The sequence below is a fragment of the Aythya marila genome, assembly GCF_965140915.1.
Source record: "Aythya marila genome assembly, chromosome: 24".
Classification (NCBI taxonomy): domain Eukaryota; kingdom Metazoa; phylum Chordata; class Aves; order Anseriformes; family Anatidae; genus Aythya; species Aythya marila.
The window spans coordinates 4,845,808-4,871,873 of record NC_139065.1 but is presented as its reverse complement, the minus strand read 5'-3'; the positions used below and the strand labels follow the sequence as shown (position 1 = coordinate 4,871,873).

The 26,066-nt window shown below is 44.3% G+C and overlaps 1 protein-coding gene across 2 annotated transcripts; it reads right to left on the bottom strand.

Moving 5' to 3' along the window:
- Positions 1 to 25: 25 nt before the first annotated feature.
- SRPK1 (SRSF protein kinase 1) lies at positions 26 to 26,066 on the bottom strand. 2 transcript variants are annotated; one of them, XR_014319003.1, is made up of 17 exons: positions 25,987 to 26,066; positions 25,823 to 25,883; positions 14,757 to 14,875; positions 13,441 to 13,549; positions 13,002 to 13,089; positions 12,714 to 12,801; positions 11,131 to 11,237; positions 10,290 to 10,455; positions 9,225 to 9,250; positions 8,518 to 8,731; positions 7,818 to 8,243; positions 6,271 to 6,371; positions 5,241 to 5,348; positions 3,807 to 3,876; positions 3,262 to 3,354; positions 1,872 to 2,488; positions 26 to 1,647 (listed from the first exon to the last, which is right to left on the bottom strand). XR_014319003.1 is itself a non-coding variant. In XM_082778284.1 (16 exons), the coding sequence occupies exons 1-16, from the start codon at positions 26,027 to 26,029 to the stop codon at positions 2,304 to 2,306; spliced, it is 2,004 nt and encodes a 667-aa protein (XP_082634410.1). In that variant the 5' UTR covers positions 26,030 to 26,066; the 3' UTR covers positions 26 to 2,303. The 2 variants fall into 2 exon arrangements, 1 of the variants encoding a protein (XP_082634410.1); XM_082778284.1 differs by having other exon boundaries at positions 26 to 2,488.

Here is a 26,066-nt window from a genome sequence, read left to right as displayed (position 1 = left end):
AAAGAAAAAAGACAAAGCACCCAAGTAGAAAGAATAAAAATGTATTTTCCTTCAGGTTTTAGACTGACACAGCAAGTACAAATCCTTTAGTGTGAGCACTTTACGGCAATTTGGAAAATTAACAAACCCCAGGTGAACGAGCACACGGTACAAGACTGAATCCCGACAGCTGCTTCTGCAGGTCTTCAACTCACGAGCTGGCTCCTGCCTTGGCTCCCACGGTAAAAAAAAAACAAACATCCTCCTCCGGACAGGGGTGGCAGGGGGAAGGGAAGGACGGGAAGGGGCTCTCCAAGTGTGCAAACCCCTTTTAGGAAGAGTTCTTTGAGCAGCCAGCCTGAAGTACACGAGACGGGGTGACCTTTCAAGACAACAGAAATCGTTTGCCCTGCCAATGTAACTTCACAGTACGTGGACAGTGGGGATTTTGGAATCCAGTCCTGTCTGCAGTCCTCCTGTAACAGAGATTGAAGTGACACACAGCTGGAAAAACTCCAGGTGAAAAGGAGAAAAAAAAAAAGTCAGATTGGCAGTCCCAAACTCATTTGGTACGTTACCTTCCTTTAATTCTAGATTATATGCATAGAGAACCTGACCTACCCCTACAAGAACATGCAGCATGATTTGCATTAATTAGCCCAGCCAGGCACCGGGCTAGAGGAACTCTGTAAGTGGATTAAACGACTCCATGGTTTATGAATAAATTCTCATTAACCTGAATTTCCAACACACACACACACACACACAGTGACGTTAACAGTGGTCTTGGCAGCTTTGGCAATGGAAGCGTCTCGGATAGCATCTGCGTGGCCTCCGGCACGGCAACTTCTGTGCTCTGAGAGCTGCCACGAATCCAAAGGCCGGTTTGGTCCAGGGTAAAGATGTGCCTCTGAAGTCTCAACACTGCCAAATGTTGCTCGAGAGTAGGATACGCTGCGTCTGGAACAGGATGGGCAAGGCTCAAAGAAGCCATCGTAGAACTATCAAACGCCACCGTGATTTAACTTTAAAAATTAACCCACTCAGTTATTACATCCAGCCTCCTCTGAGGTGACAGAGAAACCCCACAGGGCATCTTTAGTTGGGGGAACTCTAGAAACAGCTAATCCAGTATTGATGTGGAATTCTCTTCCACCTCTCCTTGTGCTGATGCCCCAGAAAATAAAAGGCAATCCCATCCTGGGAAGTTATTTCTGAAGGTTATTTCTGAAGGCGAGCACCTGAAGCAAATTAAAGGAAACCTTTACTTTCAAGCATTGAGTTCTTAAGCCAACAGCTATAGCGTGGCTGGGATACAGATGCTGCTGCCCTTTCTTGGAAAAAAAGCGAATGGTCAAAAATTGAGAGAGAATACACTGCATCAGTGAGAGCCAATCTGTCAATGGTACAACAACCACGTCAAGCAAGGCGAAAAAAGTGCCAGAAAGGGATAAAAACCAAAAAATTTACAGCTCACTAAAACGTTAGAAGTTGCCTGCCACAAGGCTACCTCTCTGCAGCCAGAGGGTGCACCCATCATGATGCTGAGGGTTGTGCGTTCGGTCAGTTCCAGCTTCTGCTCATTTTCCTTGTCACCTTTTAGTCACAGGCTCAGGCGTTAGAGAACAAGGAGAAAACATCACTGAATTCAGAAACTATTCTGACTAGCTGGACACAGAAAGGGAAAAAGAAAAGGGAGGGGGCACTTCAGAGGAAGAAGCAAATGATACAAAAAAAAAAAATAAATCTAGATTTAAATATTAAGCAGCTAGAACTAAAGAAAAATTATGTGACTGGAAAACAAAGAATACAGCAGACACCTAGAAGATGATGGAGGATTTTGAGGTCTTTGCTCTACAAGGAGCAAACACCACCTTGGTGCCATCTGTTACCTCTCACCCCATTGTTAGCTACTGGGTGAACAGCGGGGAATGGACTCCTGAGTCAGTGAGATGAGGATGAGTTCAGATCTTCACAGCCCCCTGAAATTTAGCTAACAGAGCACATCTGAGCACCGGTGAGCTCTCATCCATAACAGACGGTGCGTATCAGTGAGGAGACTCAGGGAAAGCTTCATGTTCTAGTTAAGTCTTTGGCAAAGCCCAAAACACAGCCGACACCACTGGCTGAGGATAGCCCCCATTGAGTCACACAAGCAAACTCAGCGCAACGGGTTAGATTTATCTAAAATCTTGGAAGCCTTGAAGGAAGAACTTCACACGGAAAATGATCAAGGGAAAAAACGGCTCTGGGAAGGGGCAGCTGGGTGTGTGTATGCTATGCTGTAAACTGGAGTGTAGTGCTGTGGCATTGGGTCGAAGCCTCTATGAGTTAAGCCAGGGGTGCCTGAGACACTCTGCTGCCGTCGCTCTTTTCTCTGGGATCAGCTCCAGCATTGGTAGTAAGAAGTCTGTGAAGGCAGCTGCCTCGTCTTGGGACCACTCGTATTTTTCCACCAAGACTTCAAAAAGGCCCCAGGGCTTCAGTTTGGTGATGTGCTTCAGATCACCTGAAAGCCAAGACAAATAGGTTTCACTTCAGCCATGCTACGGCCACGACTTGCAGAACATGCCAAGCAGCTAACAGCACAGACCGAATTCAAAAACTTCCAATTACTCGAGCATTGGGAAGATGCAATTGTGGACCATGCTGAAGAAAAAAAAATGATACTAAAACCACTTTGCTATCTGCTTTTGAAGATTGTTCAAGACATGCACTTTTTTTTTTTTCCTTTCTGCTATTTCTGATCAGCAAATATTCTTTATTAAATCATCAATTATACAGTTTGACGTGACAGATAAGCATTGTGCCACTGACTGGAATACATGCTATACATGCAGCACTGCTGGAAGAAGCTAAACACTACTAACAGAAGTTGATTATTTTATTATTATTTATCATTTTAAAAAAAGTATTAACTAAGCCAAGAATTTCTTCTGGGCTACTTAGGGCTTTAAGATGAGCAACAAGGTAAAATGTGTCCTTAGCCACATAGCTCAGGACTCAAGGCACTTTTTCAGTAATTATACTGGAACAAAGTTGTTTAGTGAAGACTTTAAAGATGAGTATATATTTTATATAAATATTTTATGTGAAGATGTATTATATTTTTATAGCAGTTAGAAAAGAATGCCTTATATTTAGCTGCAGTTGTTTTTTTTTTTTTTTACAGAGAAAGCCTTTCATAAAACAAAGGAAAGACTAAGATTGCCAGTAAGGCATTCCTGTGTATTTGGGGTGTGGGGCAAGGGGGTAAGTGACATTTGCTTAATTTCCTTTTACCTTTTTTGGTGAAAAATTCCTTGGAATATTTTCCTGCTAAAATGAGCTTGCGAGGTATTTTCCCCAGAAGTTCTATGATCAAAGCAATGTGATCTGCATTTTTTCAAAAGAGAAGACAATATGACATCCACACAAGACTTTCTCTATATATACCCCAGTTTCCTTCCCTGGAATGTTAAAGACAAGGACACTACCTCCTTCAGAAATCACTTTGAGATGCACCTGAAACCAGATTACAACAAGCAAGGACAAAAAGTCAAGAGGTATGGTGGGGGAAAAAAAAAAAGGGAAGTTTGCGGGGATGATCAGTTTGAGAAGGTAAAGAATCCAGTGGTTAAAGGAACAGTAAACACCAGAACAAGAACTGCAAAGAGTTAAGCACAGCTGTCCCTTAACATCAGTAACTTGGGTAAATCATCTTTTTGCAATGGGTCTTTACATTGCTATCTCACAAGAGAAAGCTCTTTCTGAAGGAGGATCCACTGCCTTTCGTGTCCCATTTAAAAAAAAAAAAAAAAAAAAAAAAAAAAAAGACTTAAACATACCTTCATCCCGTGAGTAATCTTCTCCAGAATGAGGCTCAAACAAATAGTCTCCTGTTGCTAATTCAAAGGCCTAAAACAGAAACAAGCATATTATATCACTTTAATGCACTTCACACATTGTTAGAAGCACTGCAGGTTGATTCTGCACATCTCTGCCAGAAGCATGCTGGCCAGAAGCAAAGTGGTCAAAAGAATTAAGCTGGGAAATTCTAGTATTCCATTACCATCTTAAAATGAGCAATTACTTCGTAACATTTTAGTAACTGCATTAAAAACATCATAGGCACGTCTATAATAAATTTTGGATCACACTGTACTACCGTAAGCTTGTGTGAAATTGTACAAAATAAAGGCTTTTCCCATGCTTAGCTTCTCTTTTGCCTCCAGAGCATTCTAAAAAACAAATGTCCAAACTCTACAGATATTTTTACAAAGCTTTCCCTCCCTAAAACTTCCTATGTTAGAACAACATCTTTCAAACAGTTCATCTCTGAACATTCATCTATAGATGTGAAAAACATGTTTGAAACAAGGAAAAAACCTGGCATTCGTTTCCACTGACCACTCCTGAATTCCATGACACATTTATCCTTCACATATTCACTTAACAGTACCTCTGACCTTCTGTATTCTTCGTTTTCTGTAAGGACTGCTGTAGAAAAACTATTGAATTAGGCACTAGGAGTAACCACTGTAATATTTTGGCCCCACGTCCTGCAGAGACAACATGCCCCTAACTGCATTCCATGTTTACCACATCCATCAAAATCACAGAGTATTTTCCAAGACAGCAAAAAGGACTTCGCTCAATATTTTCCAAGCTTAAAATATAAAATCCAAGCTGTAGTTTGTAGAAAACACAGAATGGAGACACCGAAGAGGCACACGCAGTAACTGACTAGATTTTTTTTCTTTTTTTTAAATCACTACGTTTGCCAGCTATCACAGGAACAGCTTCAGCCTTGTCTCAGCATTACTCAGACTATGACTCCAAACATGCAGAGGATGCATGAGATTAAAATATGAAATGATACTAAAGACATCCGTGAAAGACTGGATGCAGCAAAAAAGGCTCTTTATATGAAGACTGTTTCAGAATTGCATAATTGCCTTGTTTTTCCAAAGAATGACATTAAAGTGTAGTTGTTATTGAAATCTGCTGGTGTTGTACACCAAAATCCTGACTTTCAAGGGAAAAGCTACATGCAGAAGGAAAAAATAAACCAATTTTGGTATGGAAACATGGTATTTCACAAGTCTGGATGTTGGCTGAAAGACTGATGGGTGGGTTTTTTTTTGTTACTAGCAGCTTTTTTCCTTCTTTCTTTTTCCAGACTTGGCTAGTGATTCAGCAGCCTGGAGTGCACAGCACGTGAGTTTTTCCCAAAATGCTCCAGAGCAGGGGTCTGAAATCCCCTGGATGACACCACTCACCATACACGCTGTGCTCCAGATGTCAGCAGGGGTGTTGTACCCCGATCCTATCAACACCTCCAGGGATCGGTACTGTCTTGTCTGGATGTCTTCAGTGAAGTGCTTGTGCTAAACAGAACAAATGTTTTACTGCACAGTTGGAAATGGTTTAAAGGGAAAAAAAAAATCAATAACCTGGAAGGCCAGGGCAGATCAGAGCTCCTTTCCATCACACTTCATCTGAATTTTACATCTCTGTTAAATATTTCCTTATATTCCTACAAGCACGGTTTAAACGGTCTACACGAGACACTCCTTAAGTCTGGCAATTTAGAAGAAAGCAAAGCAAAGAGGCAGAATAGGGAACACAGTTTCAGAGTTTGCACCCTCTCCTATCAGATTGTGATAGAGAGGCCGTGATTCAGTGACATGGAGGCAGGTAAAGCAACACAGGGACAGCAGCCCTGCCAGATGCTGCAAGCCTGCCATTGACCCAAGTTTGAAGCTTTCCTTTCCTGTAAGATTTCAATTATTTTGCCACTTTAAAAGCCATATAAAATAGACATTTCTCCCATTTGAAATGTGAAACACTTAAAAGCAGCACAGGGCAATCATCAAAGAATAAAACCATTTATGAGTCTCTTTCATGTGCTTGCAAATCCAGTGAGATGGTTTGACAAGCTAATAAACTGCACAACTAGGCACAGAGCAATTCTTTTCAACTTCCTCCAGAGGAGCTGCAGACTCCCTCAGAAGTTTCACATATGCAGATTTCTACACATTAGATGCGACACTGTTCAAAGGCCTATTAAGAAGTAATCTAATGACCGGAGGCACCCAAAACACAGGCTGAAGTCTGCCTTTATAGGACAACTTCTTTCTTTGTATCCCTGTTCCCTGCTTCTTTTTCCCCCACCAATGGTTTCGAATTATCACAGCTCTCACAAGCAGGCATAAAACAGAATCTATTTTATGGATTCTTTTCAATCTCGGCATACCGCAAATGAATTAGCAGGTTTAAACTGTCAATGTAAAAAGGTTTTAAACTTACCACCCAGCAGGCATTTCCTAGGTCGGCTATCTTCACTTTAAGCTTATCTGCATTCTTGGGCTCAAGAGGATTAAGAAGGAAATTCCCAGCAGTCGATTTTCCTAGAGGCAACACGTACAACAGCTGATTAAAGCTACGTGGACAGTACTACCATCTGTCATCCAAATCCTACAGCCCTATCCCCACCCAGGAAAGATTTTACTTTCAGATCTGAACTTTTCCCTCTCCAAAGCCTGTGGTATAAAAATCAGCCTCAATCTATGACCAAAAGTCACCACCATTAAGCAGAAGGGCAAGAAAATATATGCAAGAGTGACTGTTTTCCAGCACAGACCTAAAGGCTGTCTATATCAAGACAGGTTTTTTAAGTAAGGGCACTGCCAGAAGTTAAACAAGCCTCTCAACCCTTAAGAAGTCTTCCTAAATCCTTGAAGGACAGGAGTCCGCAGAGAATAGCATCTTCTTGACACAGCCATCAGTCACTGCAGCAACACAGACAGTTACAAGAGCTAAAGTATATATTGGGAAAAACCTCAATGGATGTGGTGGAGAGCAAAAATATTAAGTCACTAAATTACATCCAGCTGTAGCTCTCGAAAAGCAATTTGGGAGAGAGTTGCGAGAAGCAAACACACTTAGTTATCTACTAGGGGCATCCAACCAAACACTGTCCAAATTTCAAAGTTTAAGTTTCACTTGCTGCTTTTTCACACAATTCCCTAGCAGCGCTCTGCCAAGAAAACGCTACAGAAAAATTTAAAAGAGAATTACAAATGTGAGCTTCTGCCTCCTCCTCCAAGCAGATATACTGGATCTGACCCTGACTCAAGGATACAAAAACAGATCTATCAATTGATTCAGGTTTTTAAACACATTCCAGGTTGTTTGTTTTTAACTGCAGTACATTACCTGGTATCGTATCTTCTAATCCCACAAGCTTTGCAGCTCCCACACACGCCCCCAAACAAATCACATTCAAACAGAATTATTGAAGTGTTCTTTTTCCCCTACGCTGTATAAACTGTTTCAGCCTGCTTGCATTTCCAGTTCTGGGAAACCATTTACTCATCTCAGGTAACCGAGAGCAGTTAGCTTTTACTCCACAGCATGAACAGAACAATCAGAACACACTTAGCTACTGATCCCATAATGTAACAACCAGTGATAGTTTGCAGACTTAAGCTTCAATTTGTAGATTTAAGCTCCTAACTGTAGCGATAGCTGATATAAAGAAGGGAATGTTCCTATAATGAAAAACAAATGTGTAAGTACATTTGTTGTGTTTATCAGTATACTGAAGCGGAAGCACTTATGCATTTGATAGTCAAAATTAATGTACAGCTGCAACTGGAAGGTACAAACAGCAAAATGTCTCAGGGTAGGACTGTCAGGTAAATTACCCCTGGCAGGAAAAGGTTCAAACAGGTGGTTCTGATCACTTCAGCCCCCAAAATGGAGGTTTCTATTAATATTCTGATGAAGTGTTGTAACACAGCTCCCCCACATCGAGGGGAAAGGAGCCCTTCCTCACACAGCTCCTCTTGTACCTTTGTTATCTGATGGGCTATTATTCTCATTCTCATCCTCCGAAGGGATCTCTGTCCGGATGCTTTCTTGCAAATGGCTGATCTCCTGCTCGTTGAATGATTGCTGCTCGCTGGACGTAGGCTGACACACCATGGAATCCTCTGCAACTAAGGGCACGAATGAGTCCGACATTGCTTGAGGCCTGTTCTCCGTGTCACCATTTCGCTGACTGTAATTACAACTATGGAAGTTCTCCTTCTTCTGGGTGTGAGAGTGATCGCCACAGTCATTGGCATTGTGAAGGTCATCCTCGAGTCGCACAGACCCCTGGTTGCCAGAGTCTGGGAAGTCCGTCATTTGTATCACCCCATTGCAATTTATTTCTGTTGCACATTTTTCCACGCTGCCTTCCATTAGAATAGACTGCTCGTGCACAATGACTTCAGCTGCAAGAGCGGAAAAAGAGAAGAAAGAGTGTGTCTAAACAAAGTAATAGCTGAAGCTGTTCAAGAAGGCCTCAGAAATACAAGGGTCTCAAAATATAACTGTAAACAATCATTCATTTAGTTTGTAAAGTAAGTTTTCCAGCTTCTTTACATGAGCAGAATGCAATGCAAACATGTTAAATAACAGCCACCTCTCCTACAAATGCCCACTCTACTCATTGCGCTGAGTGAAAGAACACAGCTGTGCTACGCCAGCAATACTTTAGGTCCTTACCTGTCTTTTTGCCAGCATCTTCATCTGGTGGGCTAACTTTTATGAGCATTTCTAGAGGGCTCTGAGCTTCCTCCTCCTCTTCAGGATGTGTCTGCCCAGGGCTTGCTTCCTTCTCCATTTCCTCTATTTCTTGCATTCTCTTCTCTAGCAGCTCAGCCTGACGTTTCTGCTTCTTTTTCAACTTCTTTTTCTTATTCTTTGACATTTTGTCAGCCTACACAGAAGCAAGCAGGGAAATTTGACTTAGTATCTCATATTTCAATAAATCTGAAGTAAGCCAAGCTTTACTTTTTTCTAGATCTGAGAAAGCAGTCTGGAATGAAAACTCTGGAGACAGTTCTCCTCCCAGACACAAAGCAAATACTAAGGTTCTTGGAACAGTTGTCTGTTCTCACTGCATTTATGTCCTGAGAAACCAACAGCATTCTCCAAACGAGGGATCCCGGACTCTACAGGCAGTCGTCTTCACAACAGACCTCAAAACCACCAAAGAGATTTATTTGATGGTGATATATTTGAGACAGATCTACCTACATTTCCAAGACAGCACCGAACCTGGTGTTTTTGTCTACAGCACACACAAATCACGCTTTTCCTTCTGATCTCATTATAAGGTTGATTCTCCTTAATGCCAACTGGATTATGAGACAATGCGGGTGCTACTTAGAAGTTGACAGATACTTACACATGAAAGCTGTTACACTTACTGGTTTTGGCTGTGGTGCAGTGCTCACTGAAAGGGAAGGCAAGATCAGGAAATCAGTATGTTTATAGTCAAAGACTGCAACTGGATTCTTATCTTAAGGTAAGCTTTTTCCTAGGTGATCTGGTAACAGCACTTTAAAGGTATCAATCAGCAAATGGTATTTTAAATGTTCATTCCTCTATGAAAGTACAACAAGAATTAACAAACTGAGAAAACATTAAATGAGTAAATGCATTAATAAAGTCACAGGTTGCAGACTTGCTTGACTGATACCGAAGACTTACACTTCCTGTCATGCAGCTTCATTTGCTACACATATTATGCATCTTACCGAAAAGAAAATGCAAACCAAAACATTAAAATACCAAATCTAAGGGAGTTTTCCTAACCTAACCCAGACAAGCTATGTTGCAACAGGCTCAGCTAAATGCTGATGTTCTAAAATTAAGACTGACAGAGCATTCCAATCGGCACTGCCGTAGTTTTTGAGAAGTACCTACAGGTACAGATGGATATTCTCAAGAGTAACAACTGAAATTTTGCCCTCAGCTCTTCAGGAACATCAGCATGTCAAGGAACCTGTTTCTATTAAAAGTTTTCTGACTTCTGCAAACTGGCTGCTCTAACATATAAATCACCTTGTTGAGAACTTCCCCAAATGCATTTTTCCAGCATCATGCAATGAAAGGAGAAACTTTTGTAGACAGTGCAAGAATGACCTCACTACATTTTTTACTCTAGGGGTATTTTGAGTGTGTTAGCTTTTATGCAGTGCATTCTATACAAGACTGACTGTCCTACCACCTTATCTATTCCAGATAGATTAAAAAAAGACCTGCATTAAAAGCAGCTGTCAGCATGAATGTATCCTCCCTCCTGAGGATAACCTCCTGAGTATCTTTGAGGTAAAATGACTAACTTCACAACTTAGTTCTGGCTTTTGCAAGTGTTACTTGCATTATTGTTCCACTGTACTGAATTTGGAAGTTTTCCCTACTGAAATCGGTTATGATTTAGGGGGTGAGGAGGACTGGGGGAATAGCACCAACTTTTATGAAAAAAGCACCTGCAGAGCCAGATGGTGGGGGAGCCCCAGATCTCTGCCACTCTGTTGCTTCTGCAGCCAGCCTGCGGATATACTGGTCATTCACACACAGAAGAATGTTTTCAGGTTTAATATCTGTATGAATGATCCTACACTTCGTGTGCAAGTAGTCCAGCCCCTGAAGAACCTGCAGATGAGAGAGAAGATAATCAACTATTAGAAAAGGCAAGGATCTCTAGAACCAAAATCTGACTGAATTTGCAAAATCAGAGGTCAGCAGCTGCCCATGATGGTTAGCAAACCTCAAGGAGATTTTTGTTTCAGAACACTCCACATTAGTGCTGATGTGATCAGTGGTTATTAGACTTCCAGAAAACACAGACCTGAATAAAGATTTTTAAGTATGAAATTAAAATAGTTCCTCATAACTTAAATTACTGCAGTTGAAAATCAGATTTTAATACTCCACAATAAGATCATACTTTCCTCATCCCCTTTACCTCACACATAGAAAGATGTTTCTTCTTAGGCAACCAGCCAGTAGGAGGAACAGGTTTCTCTTGCTTTTCCCATCATTAAGCACTGTACTTACTGTGACAATTTAAAGGAAGAATTACTTGCACTTGTGAGGGTAAGAAGAGGGTAAAAGCAAAGCTGGCCTCCCATCAGGGTTTAAGTGACAGAAAACATGTACCTGTAGCAGGAGGTTTTTGCAGGAGAGAAGGGAAATAGCTGAAGAACGCCTTTGTTGCATGAGAGAGATACCATTGATTTTTAACTTTTGTTTTCTTCTGAAAATTTTTGCCCCACTATGAGTTCTCAGTGGGTCAAGGGGAACAGTGCAGTCAGAACCAGAACATACCTGTTTAATGATCTTTTTGACACAAGGGAGTGGAAGCCCCTGGTAATTTGACTTGATGATCCACTTCAGTAGATGATGCCCTAGAACTTCAAACACCATACAGATATCTGGAACTAAGTCAAGGAAAAAAAACAGACAACCTGACCCAAGGAGCCCTCAATTCCCAGGACTAGGGATCAAAACAAGTCCATACCAATCGTTTCTACATTAACAAACTCTCATCCTTCTGACACAGCTCAGAGCAGCTGCACTCCTTAACAGCACCATCCCATTATACGCATCAGTGCTTTACCCAAAACCTAAAATACAGAAGGACAGAGCTGGTTACAACAATGGTCCTAAAGCAGCAGTAGCAATCTCCTGCTTTGGGTGGAAGCCAGCTACACAAGCAACCATGCATTAGTATTTCCTGCTAGTATTGAAGCAGCTTCAAGCCAACAATGTAAGCTTTGGAACTGTTTAAACTCTTGCCCCGGGCAAAACTCAATGCCGGATCTCTCTGTACCAGCAGTACCTGAAAATATAATCACATTTCCATTTCATAAGTCATCCTCAGAACAATTAAATTACTTCCTCCACCCTGCCTCTTTACCAGCAAAACAAACTTTTTACAAGCCTGGACTCCAATAATATTTACATTATTTGTCTATAAGATCTCCAACAGCTACAGTCACTACTGACACATTCAGTATTGTGCTTTTGCTTTAAAAGCCACCCTTCTAGGATTTTACTGTACTAATTTTCTTCTACACTTGCAGGAAGCATGCATGTGTTTCTCAAGTGAGAGAAATACCTCAAGTCAACATTTACTCAGTGCTAGGTTCTGGAAAAAAAGTTGAGGAAATATGTTACGTGGCTACTCATTTTCAAAGAACTTTAGAAAGTTTATAACCCGCAGCCTGGTAGTTCTCACTGAAATAATGTTCGAGACACTGCAAAGCTGAAAGATTAAAAAAAAAAAAAAAAGGCTAACTTGCAAATTTTAAGGATGCATTATCACAACTTCCCACAAATAACTGCCTACTAGAAGATTATTCACAGACCTGCAGGAGATTTTTCAAAGCAATACACTTTATACCTCTTGGTATATATACCTTGGTAAAGGCCAAGGTAAGATGCTACCCTAGCTAGAAAACCACCTTATCAAGTTACAGACTGCATACGTGCTTGCTATTTTTAATTACTGACCCTGGCATTTTGTAATGCTTTACTTAAACAAGGAGTTATTACAAGGCTGCCTGCAAAAATAAGAGTTGAGACAGATAGGCACTCTTGCCACAAAAGGTACCTCGGACATTACCTTGATCCTGATTCAGAACTGAGCTGTAGCCACGCCAGCAGCTCTTAGGTTGAAAGCATGACTAAGCAGCTCTGTCTCGGTGACTTATACATATTACGTCAGGCTCAGTGGTCATTACAGCTTCGAGCTCTGCAGGCAGCTCTAAGGCATACAAGGGGCAATGATTTCACAGCAGGACTCCTTGGGCGGTGAAAGAGATGCTAAGGCAACATTTACCAGCCCCTGACGTGATGGCTACCTAGAGAGCTCCCACCTCTACGCCTTTCTTCTAAAAAAAGGATACGAGAGCCATTAACTCCTGAAATCTTGAAGTCATCTAATAACTGAACAACTCTCTCTTTATTGGGATCGTTTGGATCACTGTTGCGGACCTGCAGAGAAAAAGAGGGTTAGTTTTGCGTGCCTTAAGGTAATTACTAGACAAGAATATATTTTGAAGAGCAGATCTACTGCAATAGCGTGAGGTTCTTACCCAAAATATTTACTGCCACATAATCCGGAAAGATCAAGCATCTGACTAATCTGAACTCCCCAAAGCAAATTAAATTGAGCCTTGCTCTCAGGCACTCACCGATTTTAGCAACTTGATTTCATCCAGTGCTGTCTCTGTGTAGTGCTCTGCACTCTTCACCACTTTCATTGCCACAAATCTCTTCCCTCTATGCACACACGGTAAGTAAATTGGAGACTGTTAGCTCTCATACACAGAAGTTATTCTCCAGGATCATAGTGAGTAGCTCTCGTATGCAAGAGAATTATTTACAAAATCATGGAAAAACAAGGTTTAAGCAGTCTTGTGAAGACTATGACGACTTAGGCCTCTTTTTATAAAGCATGCTAGTCATGTCTCGCAAAATGAACTAATATCAACAATGAACAATATCAAAAAGAAACTTCTGCATGAGGATACAGACAGGCACGTTTTGTTTTTATCTAAACACAAACAGATGCACGTTTGTGCAAGCCTGGGGCTTCCTGCCAGAAACGCTGGCTAAGACATAAAGACTTACTGGATGTCCCAGGCCAGCCAGACAGTGGAGAAGTGGCCCCATCCCAGCTTCCGAATCACGTGGTATCGCCCGTTGAAGAGATCCCCTATTTTCACAAGGTGATAACCACCTAGAAAAAACAGTGGGACGTTGATATAGCAAGAGAGCACGCAAGTGCTGAAGAACAGGTTATGGGGAACGAGCATCACAACTCGAGGCAGACTTATTTGATGTGTTTAAATACTTTATCATATAAACAAATGCAAATGGTTCTCTAATTGGATTTTGCCCAAAGACGTGTATAATATATTAGAGGAAGAGCTGTGAAGAGCTCTTTATTTGATTGAAAAGTGTCTTTTTAATGTAACTGAGCTAGAACGACTGACTTCTCCTTTTCAATGTAGATCACTGCTGCAGCATCACAAAAAAATTTCTTCAGCGAAAGCACCTGAAGTTCACCAGGCTAACAACCTTTGGAAAATGCAGCTTATGAATGGTCTGAGTATCAGCACTGCTATTGAGTGCTACTTCTCCATCAAGTGAGAGCACTCCAGCCAAGATCCCAACAGAGCTTCCATTGCAACTGCTTTCCTGCCTGAAAGGCAGGCTGACATTTAAGTTCACAACTGAAAATAGGAAAGCTGTGTACTCCTAGCATCCCTCAGCTGGGGACTATGCAGGAAGATTCCATGGCTGAAACATGAACACCTGAAAAGCCAGAGAAAGATGCTAGTTCTTTCCCATCCCTTGCAGAAAACAGAACAAACAGAAGAACAGCAGTGCTAACTGCTCAGCTGAATTTGCATGATCAGCATTCCAGCTACTTAATTTGCTATGTTAAAAAGAATAAGCCTGACCCTTTTGGTATTGAATTATACACTCTGATCTTTGCATTTGCTCTGTATTTGCAAACACAAAATTATCTGAAGCATGGTTACTAAGATGATGACTTTTAAAAGGAAAGAGTGAATAATTTAAAGTTTAGTTGAAAGTGGAATTCATTCCACACACACACACACCCGCCCCCCCCAATCAGAAAAATGACTGTCTGCTTTTACAGATTTTGAAAGTCTTCTGCCACAGAGAAGAAGCTAAAAGCATTGAGCATGCACTGAAAACAACTCTCCAACTCAAGTCTGGACTGACAGAGGCTACCTTGGAGAACAGTTTCTCTGTTTCAGGTTAGCTTGAGAGATGTGATTATCTTCATACAATTTCAAAAAAAAAAAAAAAAAAGATAATCAAAGTCTTATTTTCATCCCCAACAGCAGGTAAGAAAACTAAGGAATGTCTCCATTGCACTGAAAAACCTACACCCCAAACGGGTGAGTTCTCACCTTTACAGTAATCATTTGGATCCTCTTGTTCATCATCATCTGATCCCAGGATTTCCTCCTCTTGCTCTGGAAGATCATTCTCGGAGTGGGCAGCAGGGCCCCGGTGCTGAGTGTCAGGTCTGAAAGAGAACAGTTAAATCTCACACACGTTATGCTGCAATTCGGTAACTTACATTTTATAGAAGGGATTGCTGATAACAGAGGAGATGCACTCCTCATTCAACCTTCAGATAAACTGGTTTTCACTTACATGCTTTTAATCCTAAAGTGGATATGAACAGCTTTTCATACACTAGCGAGAAATGCAATTTAAGGTCCTGGGTTCGCTTTTATAGTACAAGAAGAAGACAGTCCAGACAAAATGGTGAGTTATAATCAGCTTGGTGATTCCATGAAAGTGTTAGTCTCTTATCTCCTTCTCAGCCCTTTAGTCAGTGAGGATTTTTCTACAGCAAATTAAGATGATGGGATGCCATCTCACCAACCCTGAAGATTTACATGCTGGAGAATGCTATTTTGAAGACTAAACCTGTATTTAATTTTTTTCCAAAGGACTAAGAATTAACTCGTTTTAGAACTTGTGCCTCTTGCCCTCATCTTCTAGACATGACATGACCATTTAACAATCCTTTTTCAAACACTTAGGAACTCTAAAGTCACAAGCTCGAGCTCGTCTCATCACTAAAGGTTTGCTGCAGCTCTGAATTGTGCAGAGCCGGAGCACAGAGATGTTCTGCAAATCCTCCTGAGAGCTTGAGACTGGAAAGGGATTGAAATCAGGCACCGAGGGGGTATTTTTTTTTTCTACTCCTCCATTCATAAATAAAACCACTCATTTTGTGTCTAACTTTACACCAAAGGGCAGCTCAGTTCCTGCACACGAAGATCTCACTGGCAAAGGCCACTGCAGTGCCCTCAAACCTGGGCACTGAGATCCCCGAGCTAAAACCCACTGCTGCTATCCCTGCTGTGCCCCGATTCCTTCTTCTCAACAGCACGCAGCTCGCAGCCAGCCCAATGGTTTATAAGATGTTTATAATGGTTTATAACACAGCAATACAGAAATAGAGGAGGCATTCACTTCACAAAGCCTTGCCGGGAACGGTCAATTCTCTACAAAGTTTAGTTTTCAATATCCTTTTGTAGAAAGCAAGCATTTGTAATGAAAACAATGCCTGTAGCTCATTTGCATTGGCAAGGTTTAATGGCCAAGCATTGCACACCAACATTAAGCTTTCTTTTCCTAGAAGTACAATATTTAAAAAAAAAAAAAAAAAGCTGGAGTTGTCCAAAGAGGTGGGTACCAGAATTTATTTCTTTACAGCAGTGACGTACAAGCACCAGATAACATTCTTTACAATGAGCTTGTCATTGTGAATTCGTGGAAGTTTCCTGTACTGAAGCTATTGTTCCAGGGAAGCAGCAGATGTAACTCAGGCTTCCCACCACCCTACTTCAAACACAACTCATTTAGCTCCAAGGTTTAACTGCTGAAACAGCCACTGGTTACACCAGGGGATACGCTGATGTACGTGGGCTTTGGGATGCAGCTTTCATAGCTCCTGCCTTGGAGTCAGGCATCATACCCTGGCTGTGCCAACTGACCTTCAGCTATGACAAATGTAGCATTTCATTTTGCAGTGGTCATGCAACAGAATGCACATTCAGCATTTACCTACCACATGCACACTCTGCTGAAATCTCGTATTAATTAATTTCTGCACATTAGATCTATGTGTATATGCCATACCTGCAGAGCATTAAAGGAAGAATCACCCTTTTCGATCTGATCGTGACAAGATTTGCAGCCGTTTACAACAAGGGACTGAAGTTCATTACATCAAAGATGCACCACCACGTCATCCCTGCCACAAGCACGCTGCCCAGCGTTTCCTTTTGGTCTGCCATCAGAGCAACCAAGCCCTGGTTTGGGAATTCAGGAATGGATGAGCAATGCAGGGTCATGGTCCTGAACGACACAGGACCGCCAGACAGACAGACCTTCCGCTGCTGCCAGGCTAATGAGACATTTATCAGCTACCCCGGAGCTTGATCCAGCCCCAAGGTGGCTTGTAAGTAGATCTTTCTTCCCCTTGTGAGCCACGGAATTATGAATTGGGGGTAAGAGAAACTGGAAACAAGTCTGGGAGGCCAGAAATGTACTTTAGAAGTGCTGCATTCCTATGGAGTCAAACAAGCTACAGTCACACTGTCCCCAGAAATGGGGATGCTGAGACCTATCAGACCCTATAAATAGGGCGAGGAGACCCAGAGCAAGGAACCAGATAGAGAATTTAAGGAGAATTGAAGCCCGGCAGCCACACCTGTGGCACAAGCAGCAAGGAGTAATTCTCCCTGGTGCTGCTTTCAGATTTTTGCAGCCCTGCAAGACGCAGCACATCAGGACGGACTCAAAAGCAGATTCATCTCCCAGCCCAGTGATGTGCACAGAACTAGCACGCTATCCTGCGGCCCCGGTGCGTCTCAATAAGGGGAATTTCACGCATGAAGGAAGAAGGTGCTGGAAGCACTCGGATCCAGCCACTCAGAAGCTTTCTGCCCCCTCGCAGACGGGGCTGGCGAGGCACCACACCGCCTGCAGCCCCATCTCAGCCTGTCCTGGGGAGCTGGGACGAGTCCTGTGGAGCACTGGTTGGTATAATAGGTTATAATATGGGAGACAGAGCTGTATTCAGGTCACATCCCTTCCTACAGTGCTGTTTGCTTCATGAAATCACCTCCAGACTCTCTCGTTTGCTGCCTTGCTGTGCAAATTCACCAGATACCATCCCGCTGCCTCCTTCCCCCAGTGGCCACACCAACTGCAGACGGGGATTAAAGCAGTCTCGAGTGGTGCAGATCAGTGTTAACCCCAAAGAAAAACTGATGCACAAACCCACAGCCCTCAGCTGCCTGCATCCCTCCCACAGGCACAAAAGGCTGCTACGGGCAGCAAAAAATCCCTACCCGGTATGTAAAGGCGACAGCGGTTGCAGCAACATTGCAAAACAAACATAAAAAGCCTTTGGGAAAAAATGGTTAATGGTTTACATTTTTTAAAAAAATCTAGTGGATTAGGGTACTTTTTAAAAACCACCCCTGTTCTACCTGAAAACATTTCGATCGCCTTTTACTTTTGCTCCCTGGATGCACTGATTCATCATCAGAATTCACCGGATTTGCAGTTTTTTCCACAACTACAAAGCAGCATTTTACCGAAGGAGACGGAACAGCAACGCTAGGGCAAAATGCCAGCTCTTTTAGGGAATTCATAACCTGTACCTAGGGTAAAAAAAAGTCCTTATTCTCTCAGGATTGCCCAAAAAACTGCAAGTCACCAGCCAAAAAAAAAAAAAAAAAAAGCCAAGAGGGGAACCTACCTGCACGAAGCGCGGCCTCCCATGGATAAAGATATTCCCGGAGCCAGCCCAATCGTTTTGGAAAGAGCCATCAAAGCTCAGGGGCCACGTTGGGGAGGAGAGGGGACATGGAGGGCGGGTGGAGGGGCTGCTTCTCCCCGAGCGCAGCTGAGCTTTGTGCGAGGGAGGCGAGGGCTCTGCCTCCACCACCTAGCTGCAGCTGCCCAGCACTGCATTGCAGGTAAAGGGCCTCGCAGCACGGCTGGGGGTTTGCTCTCAGCCGGTCCCTCCTGCAAATTTGGTGCGGCGGGGGCCGGGCGTAAAGAGATTTCGTCTCCTCCTCTTGATGTTTACCTGCCTCGATCTTCCCTCTAATGAAACGCAGAGATTCGCTCAGATCCTTCGTTTCATCTTCCTGCACAAGCCGGTTTTATTTGCCTATGCGGTGGCTCAGCGGATTCAAAGCCGGGATGGAGCTGCTGGTAATTGCCGGCAGCCCAGCCCCTTTGATACAGGGGTGCCGGTACGATCACACGGGAGAGCAAGGGCGTTCAAAGAGAAAATGCCTTTTCTGAAGTAATTCCAAGCCTCTCCCATCCGGGGTTACAAGAAAAACGTATCCTTTACGGTTAAAAGCAGCAAAAAAAGTTGAAGAAAGAGTCAAACCTCCACCAGGTCTTAAGAAGTAAAGAGAAGTGAGCATTCTGTGCAGCAGCAGTCGCCGCTCATCTTCCTCAGATGATGCAGCGATCTCCTGGCCATCTCCTGGGCCTGTTTGGCCTGCTCGTTTGTGTAAGCCATGGGGAAGCAGGTCAGCAGCAAGGCGACACTAGCGAGTAATAATTTAGAGACTCTGCTAGGAAGGGATGGCTGCGAGCAGAAGGCGCTCGGAGGCTGCCTCTGCAGTTCTACACCGAGAGCTTTAAGGAGTTGGGTTCAGCTGACTCCATACCTGAAAAGCTCGCTGCATTAAGAGCTGCCAAAGCTCTTCATGCTGGAAGAGGAGCTAGCAACATGCAGGTTTTCCACTGCAGACACCATTTTGCTCCTCGTTCACTCCATTTGTTGCCCAACAACTCTTCTTGCCCCTGCCATGCACAGCGGGGACAGTGCAGCCATGTGGAGGAACCAAGGCTTCAATCACTCACTCCTTACAAAGGCATTCAGGGAGTTGAGAAAAAACTTGTTTGTATTCCCGTCTGTCTCCCGTGGGATCACTTAGCTGGCCTGCCCAATAGAAGTAAGGTAAAGGCACGTTAAGAAGCCCTGGTCGCACGAGGTGTGTGCTCTTGCAAGTTTGCTCTGAAGCAGGCTCCAATAGCCAAAGTGGGGGGGAGCACAGAAAAAAGAGGAAAGCAGGGAAAAGCAGGGCTGTTCATACTGTTTGGCACCAGCACTGCCTCCACAGCTTCACTGCCACAACTCGGATCTTGTTTCCTCCATGCCAGTAACTTACATACCAAAATGCTTGGGAGAGATGTTTGGTTCTCCTATTCGAGGCCAGCAAGTGACTTCTTCAAAAGGCCCTTCCATTGTCCTTAAAACACTGGAAACGTGTGCTACGTTCCTACCTGCTTTGAAGGGATACAATCCAGACCCTTCCTGCCCTCACAGAAGGCAGTAAACACACTCAGTCCAAATCACTTTTGTCACACCCATCACCCGCACGTATGAGCAAAGGAAAAATGCTTTCCTTAGTCCTTCTCTTCACCTCACATCGCTGTGCCCTTGGTATTGGGAGGTCTGAAGCTGTCTGTAGGAAGCCAAGGACGATCGCTTTCCTAAGTGATTTTTACGCCGCCGGCAGCACTAAAAGTTGTCATTCCTTCTTTGGGAGGAATTATATTAAACTTGCATCCTTAAACATAATTCATTGGTGAAATTTAAAGTGATGAGCAACCCGGCTCACCCCGTAGGACACGGATAAAAGCACCGTAACACCCTTGCCACTGTAACCACCCGCCCACAGACTTCCACGGCTGTAGAGCAGGGCAAGACCTTGCTTCGAGTGCTGTCAGAGGTTCCTTGTTTTCATTAGGGGGAAAAAAAAAGAGACCTGAAGCTCCATATGGTGTGGTAAAAAGCCCACATTTAAAATCTCTCCCCCGTTCTTGCACCTGTGCGTCAAGACAGTGTCTGTAAGGGGAGCAGCTCGCAGACTGCATCTCATTGCTGCTCCTCGGTGTGCCCGCAATCCCAGGGTCGTGTTAAGGCACATCGAGGCAGAGCAATGACTGCTGCTGCTGCCAGCCTCCAACGTGCTTACCTGGAGATCTGCAAGCAAACCTTGTGTTCAATAAACACTGCCAGTCTAAACCCAAACTCTGAGTATGAATTCAGGTCTGTACTGCAGAAGTACTTCCCTGCTTGCATGCACCTTACCCCTTCTACTCAATTTTCTAAGTATTAGAGGGAGTCTGGGAGGAGCATCTGTTGTGGGGGAGCTACGAGCCTATAACCCCCATTACTTAGTAATTACGTGCAATTCATTCATTCTCCCACCCCTATTTTTCTGAATAGAGAACTGGCAGTCGCTGCCAGGGCGGCGGATCTGCCGTGCTTGCTGCTGTAGGTCAGTCGCTCCAGAGCTAGAGCTGGAAATCGAAGCAACGATCGTGGATCACTGCTGAGAACCTCCAGGACCAGTTTGGGAACACTTCGTTCCCAAAGAACTGAATGCAGAGGCACCGGAACATACTTCTGTTTAGCAGATCAGTGGGAGTTCAGTTGGAAGGTAAGTAATAATGAATTTCACATGACAATGCCACCAATGTACAAATAACAGAGGCAATTAAGTTTCTCGCTCCCCACAGCTACTCCCCCACAGAAGCACTTAACGAGCTGTTTGGAGAAGCGTCTGCTCTCCCAGCTACACAAACTGAGGACTTCCATGGAAACCAGCAGAGCTTACGTTACGGCCTGTCACGCTGAAGTCTGATCATCACTTCTGGATTTGAATGAAAAACCTCGTGGGCGAGGCATCAAGTTCTGGCTCTCGATGTACGTTCAAAATACTTACGAAAGATGTGGCCCTGGTATTAATTATGAAAGACAAGCGAGGAAAACAACCTGAGATCCCGATCCCAGGCAAAGTCTTCAAGAAGCAAGCTGAAGAGGAACTGAAGTGGGCTGCCAGAACTCCAGGGCTCTCCAAAGACAGCAAGGAGGTGATACGAGCAAGAAATGCAATAATAAACTGGAAAGAGTGTAAAGACAGAAAGATTACCAATTTCCCGATCTGTCTTCATCTAGCAATTCTACTGGTTTTCAGTTGCAGAGGAAGAAAGACGCGAGGCTTCACCGCATGACAAGAGTCTGGCCAGGAGATTGCAGATAATTGTAAACATCTTCTGGAAGATGCTGATTATTGCATCCAGTTGGGAAGAGGGAGAGGGATCAGGATGGTGGCACTGTACCAGCTGAACTCTGCCACTGCTCTCCCTCCAGCAGCAAAGGGAGCTTGAAGAATTATTTAAAGCCCTGTGAAAAAACATCTCCCACTCGACAAAGCCCATAAGGACCAAACAAATTCATCAGCGCACTCCAGATGGGAACAAAGCACTGCAATCATGCACCTTTCTGAGAACACATCACACATTACAGCTGTATGGCTACCATTACCTTCGTAGTTATTCGTGCTCACAGCAATAAAACATTCTGCTCAGAGGCTCACTCAGCTCAACCCCCTCATTCCCTACACACACAACTGCTGGTTTTGTGCACGACTAGGCCAACTTTTCCTGGAACAGAAGTCACTGCTAAAGCAGGACACTAGGCTTGATGAAATACCCAATTAACTAGACAGCAGACAGCCTCGTAGCCTAGTTCTAATAATACACTTATTTCCTTCATTTCAGGAAAAGTGAGATATAATATGCAACTACTTGTTCTGTTTCTTGTCTATGTGCTTTTAATCTGGACAGTTATTTTTTAGCCTGGTTTTTAAGCCCTGGGTCCTAATCGCAGAAGTAACCTGGATTGTTTTTTCCAGGACAAAGAACAGCTTGATCATGGAGTGCTTGCAAAAATCCAGACAAAAAACAGCCACAGACCAGAAGCAAAATATTAGTAGTCACAAGCGCCTAATTCCATTATAAGTCAGAGCCATTAGGAAAATGCACCCATATTTGCATTTCAGGTCAAACAGAAGCATGATTTGGTATCAAATCCCTCATCTTCCCCACTTACTGGGCTGTCATTCACACAGCACGAGGCTCAGAGCACACGAAAGGACCCTTTGAAATGAAACTACCCAAATGCACGTGCCAGCACCGCTTCAGCCGGTTACCAGCCCTTCCACCTGCACCAGAGCCAACTCAAGGCAACACTCCCACCCACACAGTACCCAGGGATTGTCTCCAAAACCCAAGCCTTCAGAAAAACTCCTGCTAGCCCACGCTGCTTCCTGGAGCACCACGAGCCCGTTACAGCCACACGTGCTCTGTGCTACCGGCCCTGCACGGCAGCAGCCACCTTGTGGCTGATGAAAGCCAGAGCACTCGGCACACCCGTCGCACCCTTCTGCCCACCCAGCACAGCTCACACAGCACACCACAATGCAGGAATGGTGTTTTCAGCTCCCTAAAATTCACGGGAGGAAAAGCAGCACCAGAACTGTCCCCAGGAGAGTGCCGTGCAGCTCCTCGCTTCCCCAAGCACCTCTGCAAACACTACACCTAAGACATCTGCTCAGCTCTGAGGGGTAATTGCCTCAAAATAAGAAATGCAGAAGTATTCCAGATTTTTGGCAATCAAGCAAAAACAACCACTTGAATCCACCTCATCAGATCCAGCTGCCTGACAAGTTTATGGTTACACTTAACAAAAATTTAGTAAGAAAAAAACTTAAGCTTACAAGCTCATTAAAAAAAAAAAAAAAAAAAAAAAAAAAAAAAAAAAGAAAAACAAAGATGGGCTTTTTTGAAGTTTGGGAATCACCCGATAATGCCAGAGATCTTCCCACCTCACAAGATGATAAAATATAAAATAAAATATATCCCATACTTTCCAGATAGCTTTCAGCAACATTATCTTTTGGCAGCAGCCTATGTTACAGTAGCCTACATACCAAACTCCCCACGTTGTATTAGGGACTAGAACTTTTTGACATGTGCATTTCCTGACACTGATAAAGACCAAACAGCAACTTGCCTCTCGTTTTGTAGAATTTAAATTGTTCAAAATGATTTCTATTTCCTTTATGATGGAAAAGAGAGAAGGAAAATTAAATAAATGCCTCCCTCAAGGCCACAAAGCAACCCAACAGGCAGCGTTAGACCTCAGGATCTCTCTATTTAGATTTGCTTTTTGTCCCCCCCAGCCATTCAGCTGCAACTCTCCCTGCCTTCCTCCTCCTCCTCTCTCACAGAAACGGAGGGCGACAGGTCCACAGCCACAGCAGCCTCCCAGCTCCGCAGCAGCAGACGCAGGACAGACGATCAGGCTAGGAGGAGCTTCCTAAACAGAGATCTGAAACAGCTGGTTTAGTGATTCCTGCAGACGACCAGAAGATTTGGGGTAACTTATTGGAGCAGGAAGAAATGGGTACCTCACACCTTCATAGTACCAAGAAGCTTTTCCAGCTCTTTCTGCAGAAGAGAACATTAGGACACATACTCACTCCTTCATTGATATCAAATAAAGCTTTTAAAAAGGTAGGACAAGAAGACAGAGGAGCAGACTAAGATTCACAGAGAACAAAGAACTTTGTTGACCTTCCCATTAAAAAAAAATCTTATAAATGGAACTGCAATTAGTATTTACAGGGGTTTACTTTGTTTAAACAATTTAGCCTGTTCTTCTCTGAACCTAAATTGCTGCAATTTTCATTACTGAATGATGAAAGAGACAATTTGCTAGTTTTATACTATGCACAATTATTTTAAGTGTTTTTTTTCTTTGTTTTTAGCCAGATTGGATTGACAATAAAAACACAAAGCAGGTATAGTTCACCTCCAAAGTGAAAACAATTTTGAATTACTTTAAATCCCTTCTGAACATTCTTTGCATTTTTACTTACCCGCGAGGCAGCTCCTAACTCTTGCCAATCCTAATCTTTTAAAATCAGCTGTTCCATATAGGAAAAGTGACGAGTGATCTGACCAACTGCCATTGAACAATGTGTGTTAAGAGGACATTTCACGTGGCTTCAAGTTTAGATTTTATGGAGAAAGTCTTACAACAATGCAGCTAAGCTTATTTTAGAAGATTTAAGCAGAGCAGCTTTGTATTTAAATAGCATAACGGATCTGCAGCTGGGCCTCCAAATCAGAGGCTGATGCTGGGCCTTTTGCATTGTACAACGTAAAGCATAAAGTGCCTGGGAGTTTCTTTAACTTCTGAGGTAGGATCGAATAAATAGCACTGGCAAACAGAGCTGAAGCAGCTAGTTTCAGAAGGTAAGCACAGCACTTTACAAGCAGCATACTTCTCCCCTCACATCAGAGTTAGGGGCAAGATCAAGCAGCAGCCCTGGACAGGACTTGCTCCAGCTATGTGGTTAAAGAGGATTCATTCATTTATTTATTAAAAACACGCCAGCACTGGAAGCTAACGTTCAACAGCTTCAGGATTAACATGTAAACAGTCCTTGCAACTGCAAACATAGCCAGCATTGGTTGTCTGCAGCTGAACAAGAAAAAAAAAACTAAAGTAGGCAAGAAGAAAACTAAACACGTGATTATTCATTGGGAAATTAGGACACAAAGATCAAGGAGAAACTCTTCAAAAATTGTGCTAAGGTTATCTGCAAAAGATACCAGAAAACATACAAAACAGTGGGGAAATATAACACACATCTCCCAGAGAGCTGAGAGTAACACTCTTCACCCCTCAGAGCCCTGCCTGAGAACCAGGCAGGGAGACAAAACCAACCTAAAAAGTTCCAAAAAGACGCAGGATTTGTCAGAGGAAGTGACTAAGAAAGCATTACGGGTCTGAAGGAAGGCACCCCGAACCTCACGCCTACCCCAAGCCTTACTTTGTGCACCAGCAAGTGTAAAAGCTGCTGGGTATGGAGTCCTTACAGAAATAAAGGGCATTTACAGAACAGGCTCGGGGATTTACATCACCGCTGACCGGGAAGGAACCCGTACACGGCAATGAATGCAGCACTTCAGGCGGCCCGCTGGAAGCCATTGTTTGGCGTTTACTGCAGATCCTTTAATTTCTCCTATCTGCACCCAGCCGCTCACCACACCGAGGGCCCTGCGAGATTCCTGCGGTGGGAAGGGAGCCGCAGGACAGCATCAAAGTTAGAGAAGGAATGAACGAGGCGCTCGGCTCCTGCGATAAGAGTTGGAAAAAGGGGGAAGGGGAGCAAAGGGAGCCCGGTGCCTACCAGCAGCGGTTACGGGGCTGCTCTGGGGGGGGCAGACGGGCGCCTGCAGCCCCGGGCTGGGGCTCGGACCCCCCCCAAAGCCCCCCAGGGGGCTCCGTTACCGCCCGGCCCCCACCCCACGGAGCCACCACCGGGGCCTCCCCGTGCCCGTGAGGAGGAGCCGAGCCCCCCACACACACCCCGAGACCCCCCCTGGAGGCCGAGACCCCCCCCCTTAGGGCCTCGTCCCCGTCACGGCCCCACCCGGCGGTGCTGAGGGGGGGTTGGGGGGGGGGGGCTCCGACCGCTCCTTCCCGCCCAGGAGCCCCCTGAGGAGGCCTCGTGAGGGGGGTTGGGGGGGGGGGGGGGGAGGCCGGGCCCCCACTCACTTCCTCTGCGCCTTCTCCTTCTTGGCCTTGGTCCGCTTCTTCCGGGCCTGCAGCGCCAGCACTGCGGGGAGAGAGGGAGAGGGGCGTGAGGGGACCGGGGGGGAGCCGCGAGGGGTCACCGGGGGTTTTGGGGGGGGGTTCGGGGGTCCCCTCCCGGCCCGCACCTTTCCGCTCCATGGCCGGCAGCCCCGTGGGCCCCCCGCGCATGCGCGCCGCCGCCTCCCCCTGCGCCACGCCGGGCCGC

Coding starts and splice junctions, on each gene's coding strand:
- SRPK1 (XM_082778284.1), bottom strand. CDS start 26,029: ATGCGCGGGGGGCCCACGGGGCTGCCGGCCATGGAGCGGAAAG. Junction 25,884..25,986: donor GCCGGCCATGGAGCGGAAAG/GTGCGGGCCGGG, acceptor CTCTCCCCGCAG/TGCTGGCGCTGCAGGCCCGG. Junction 8,732..9,224: donor CTGCACCACAGCCAAAACCA/GTAAGTGTAACA, acceptor GCTTCTGTGTAG/GCTGACAAAATGTCAAAGAA.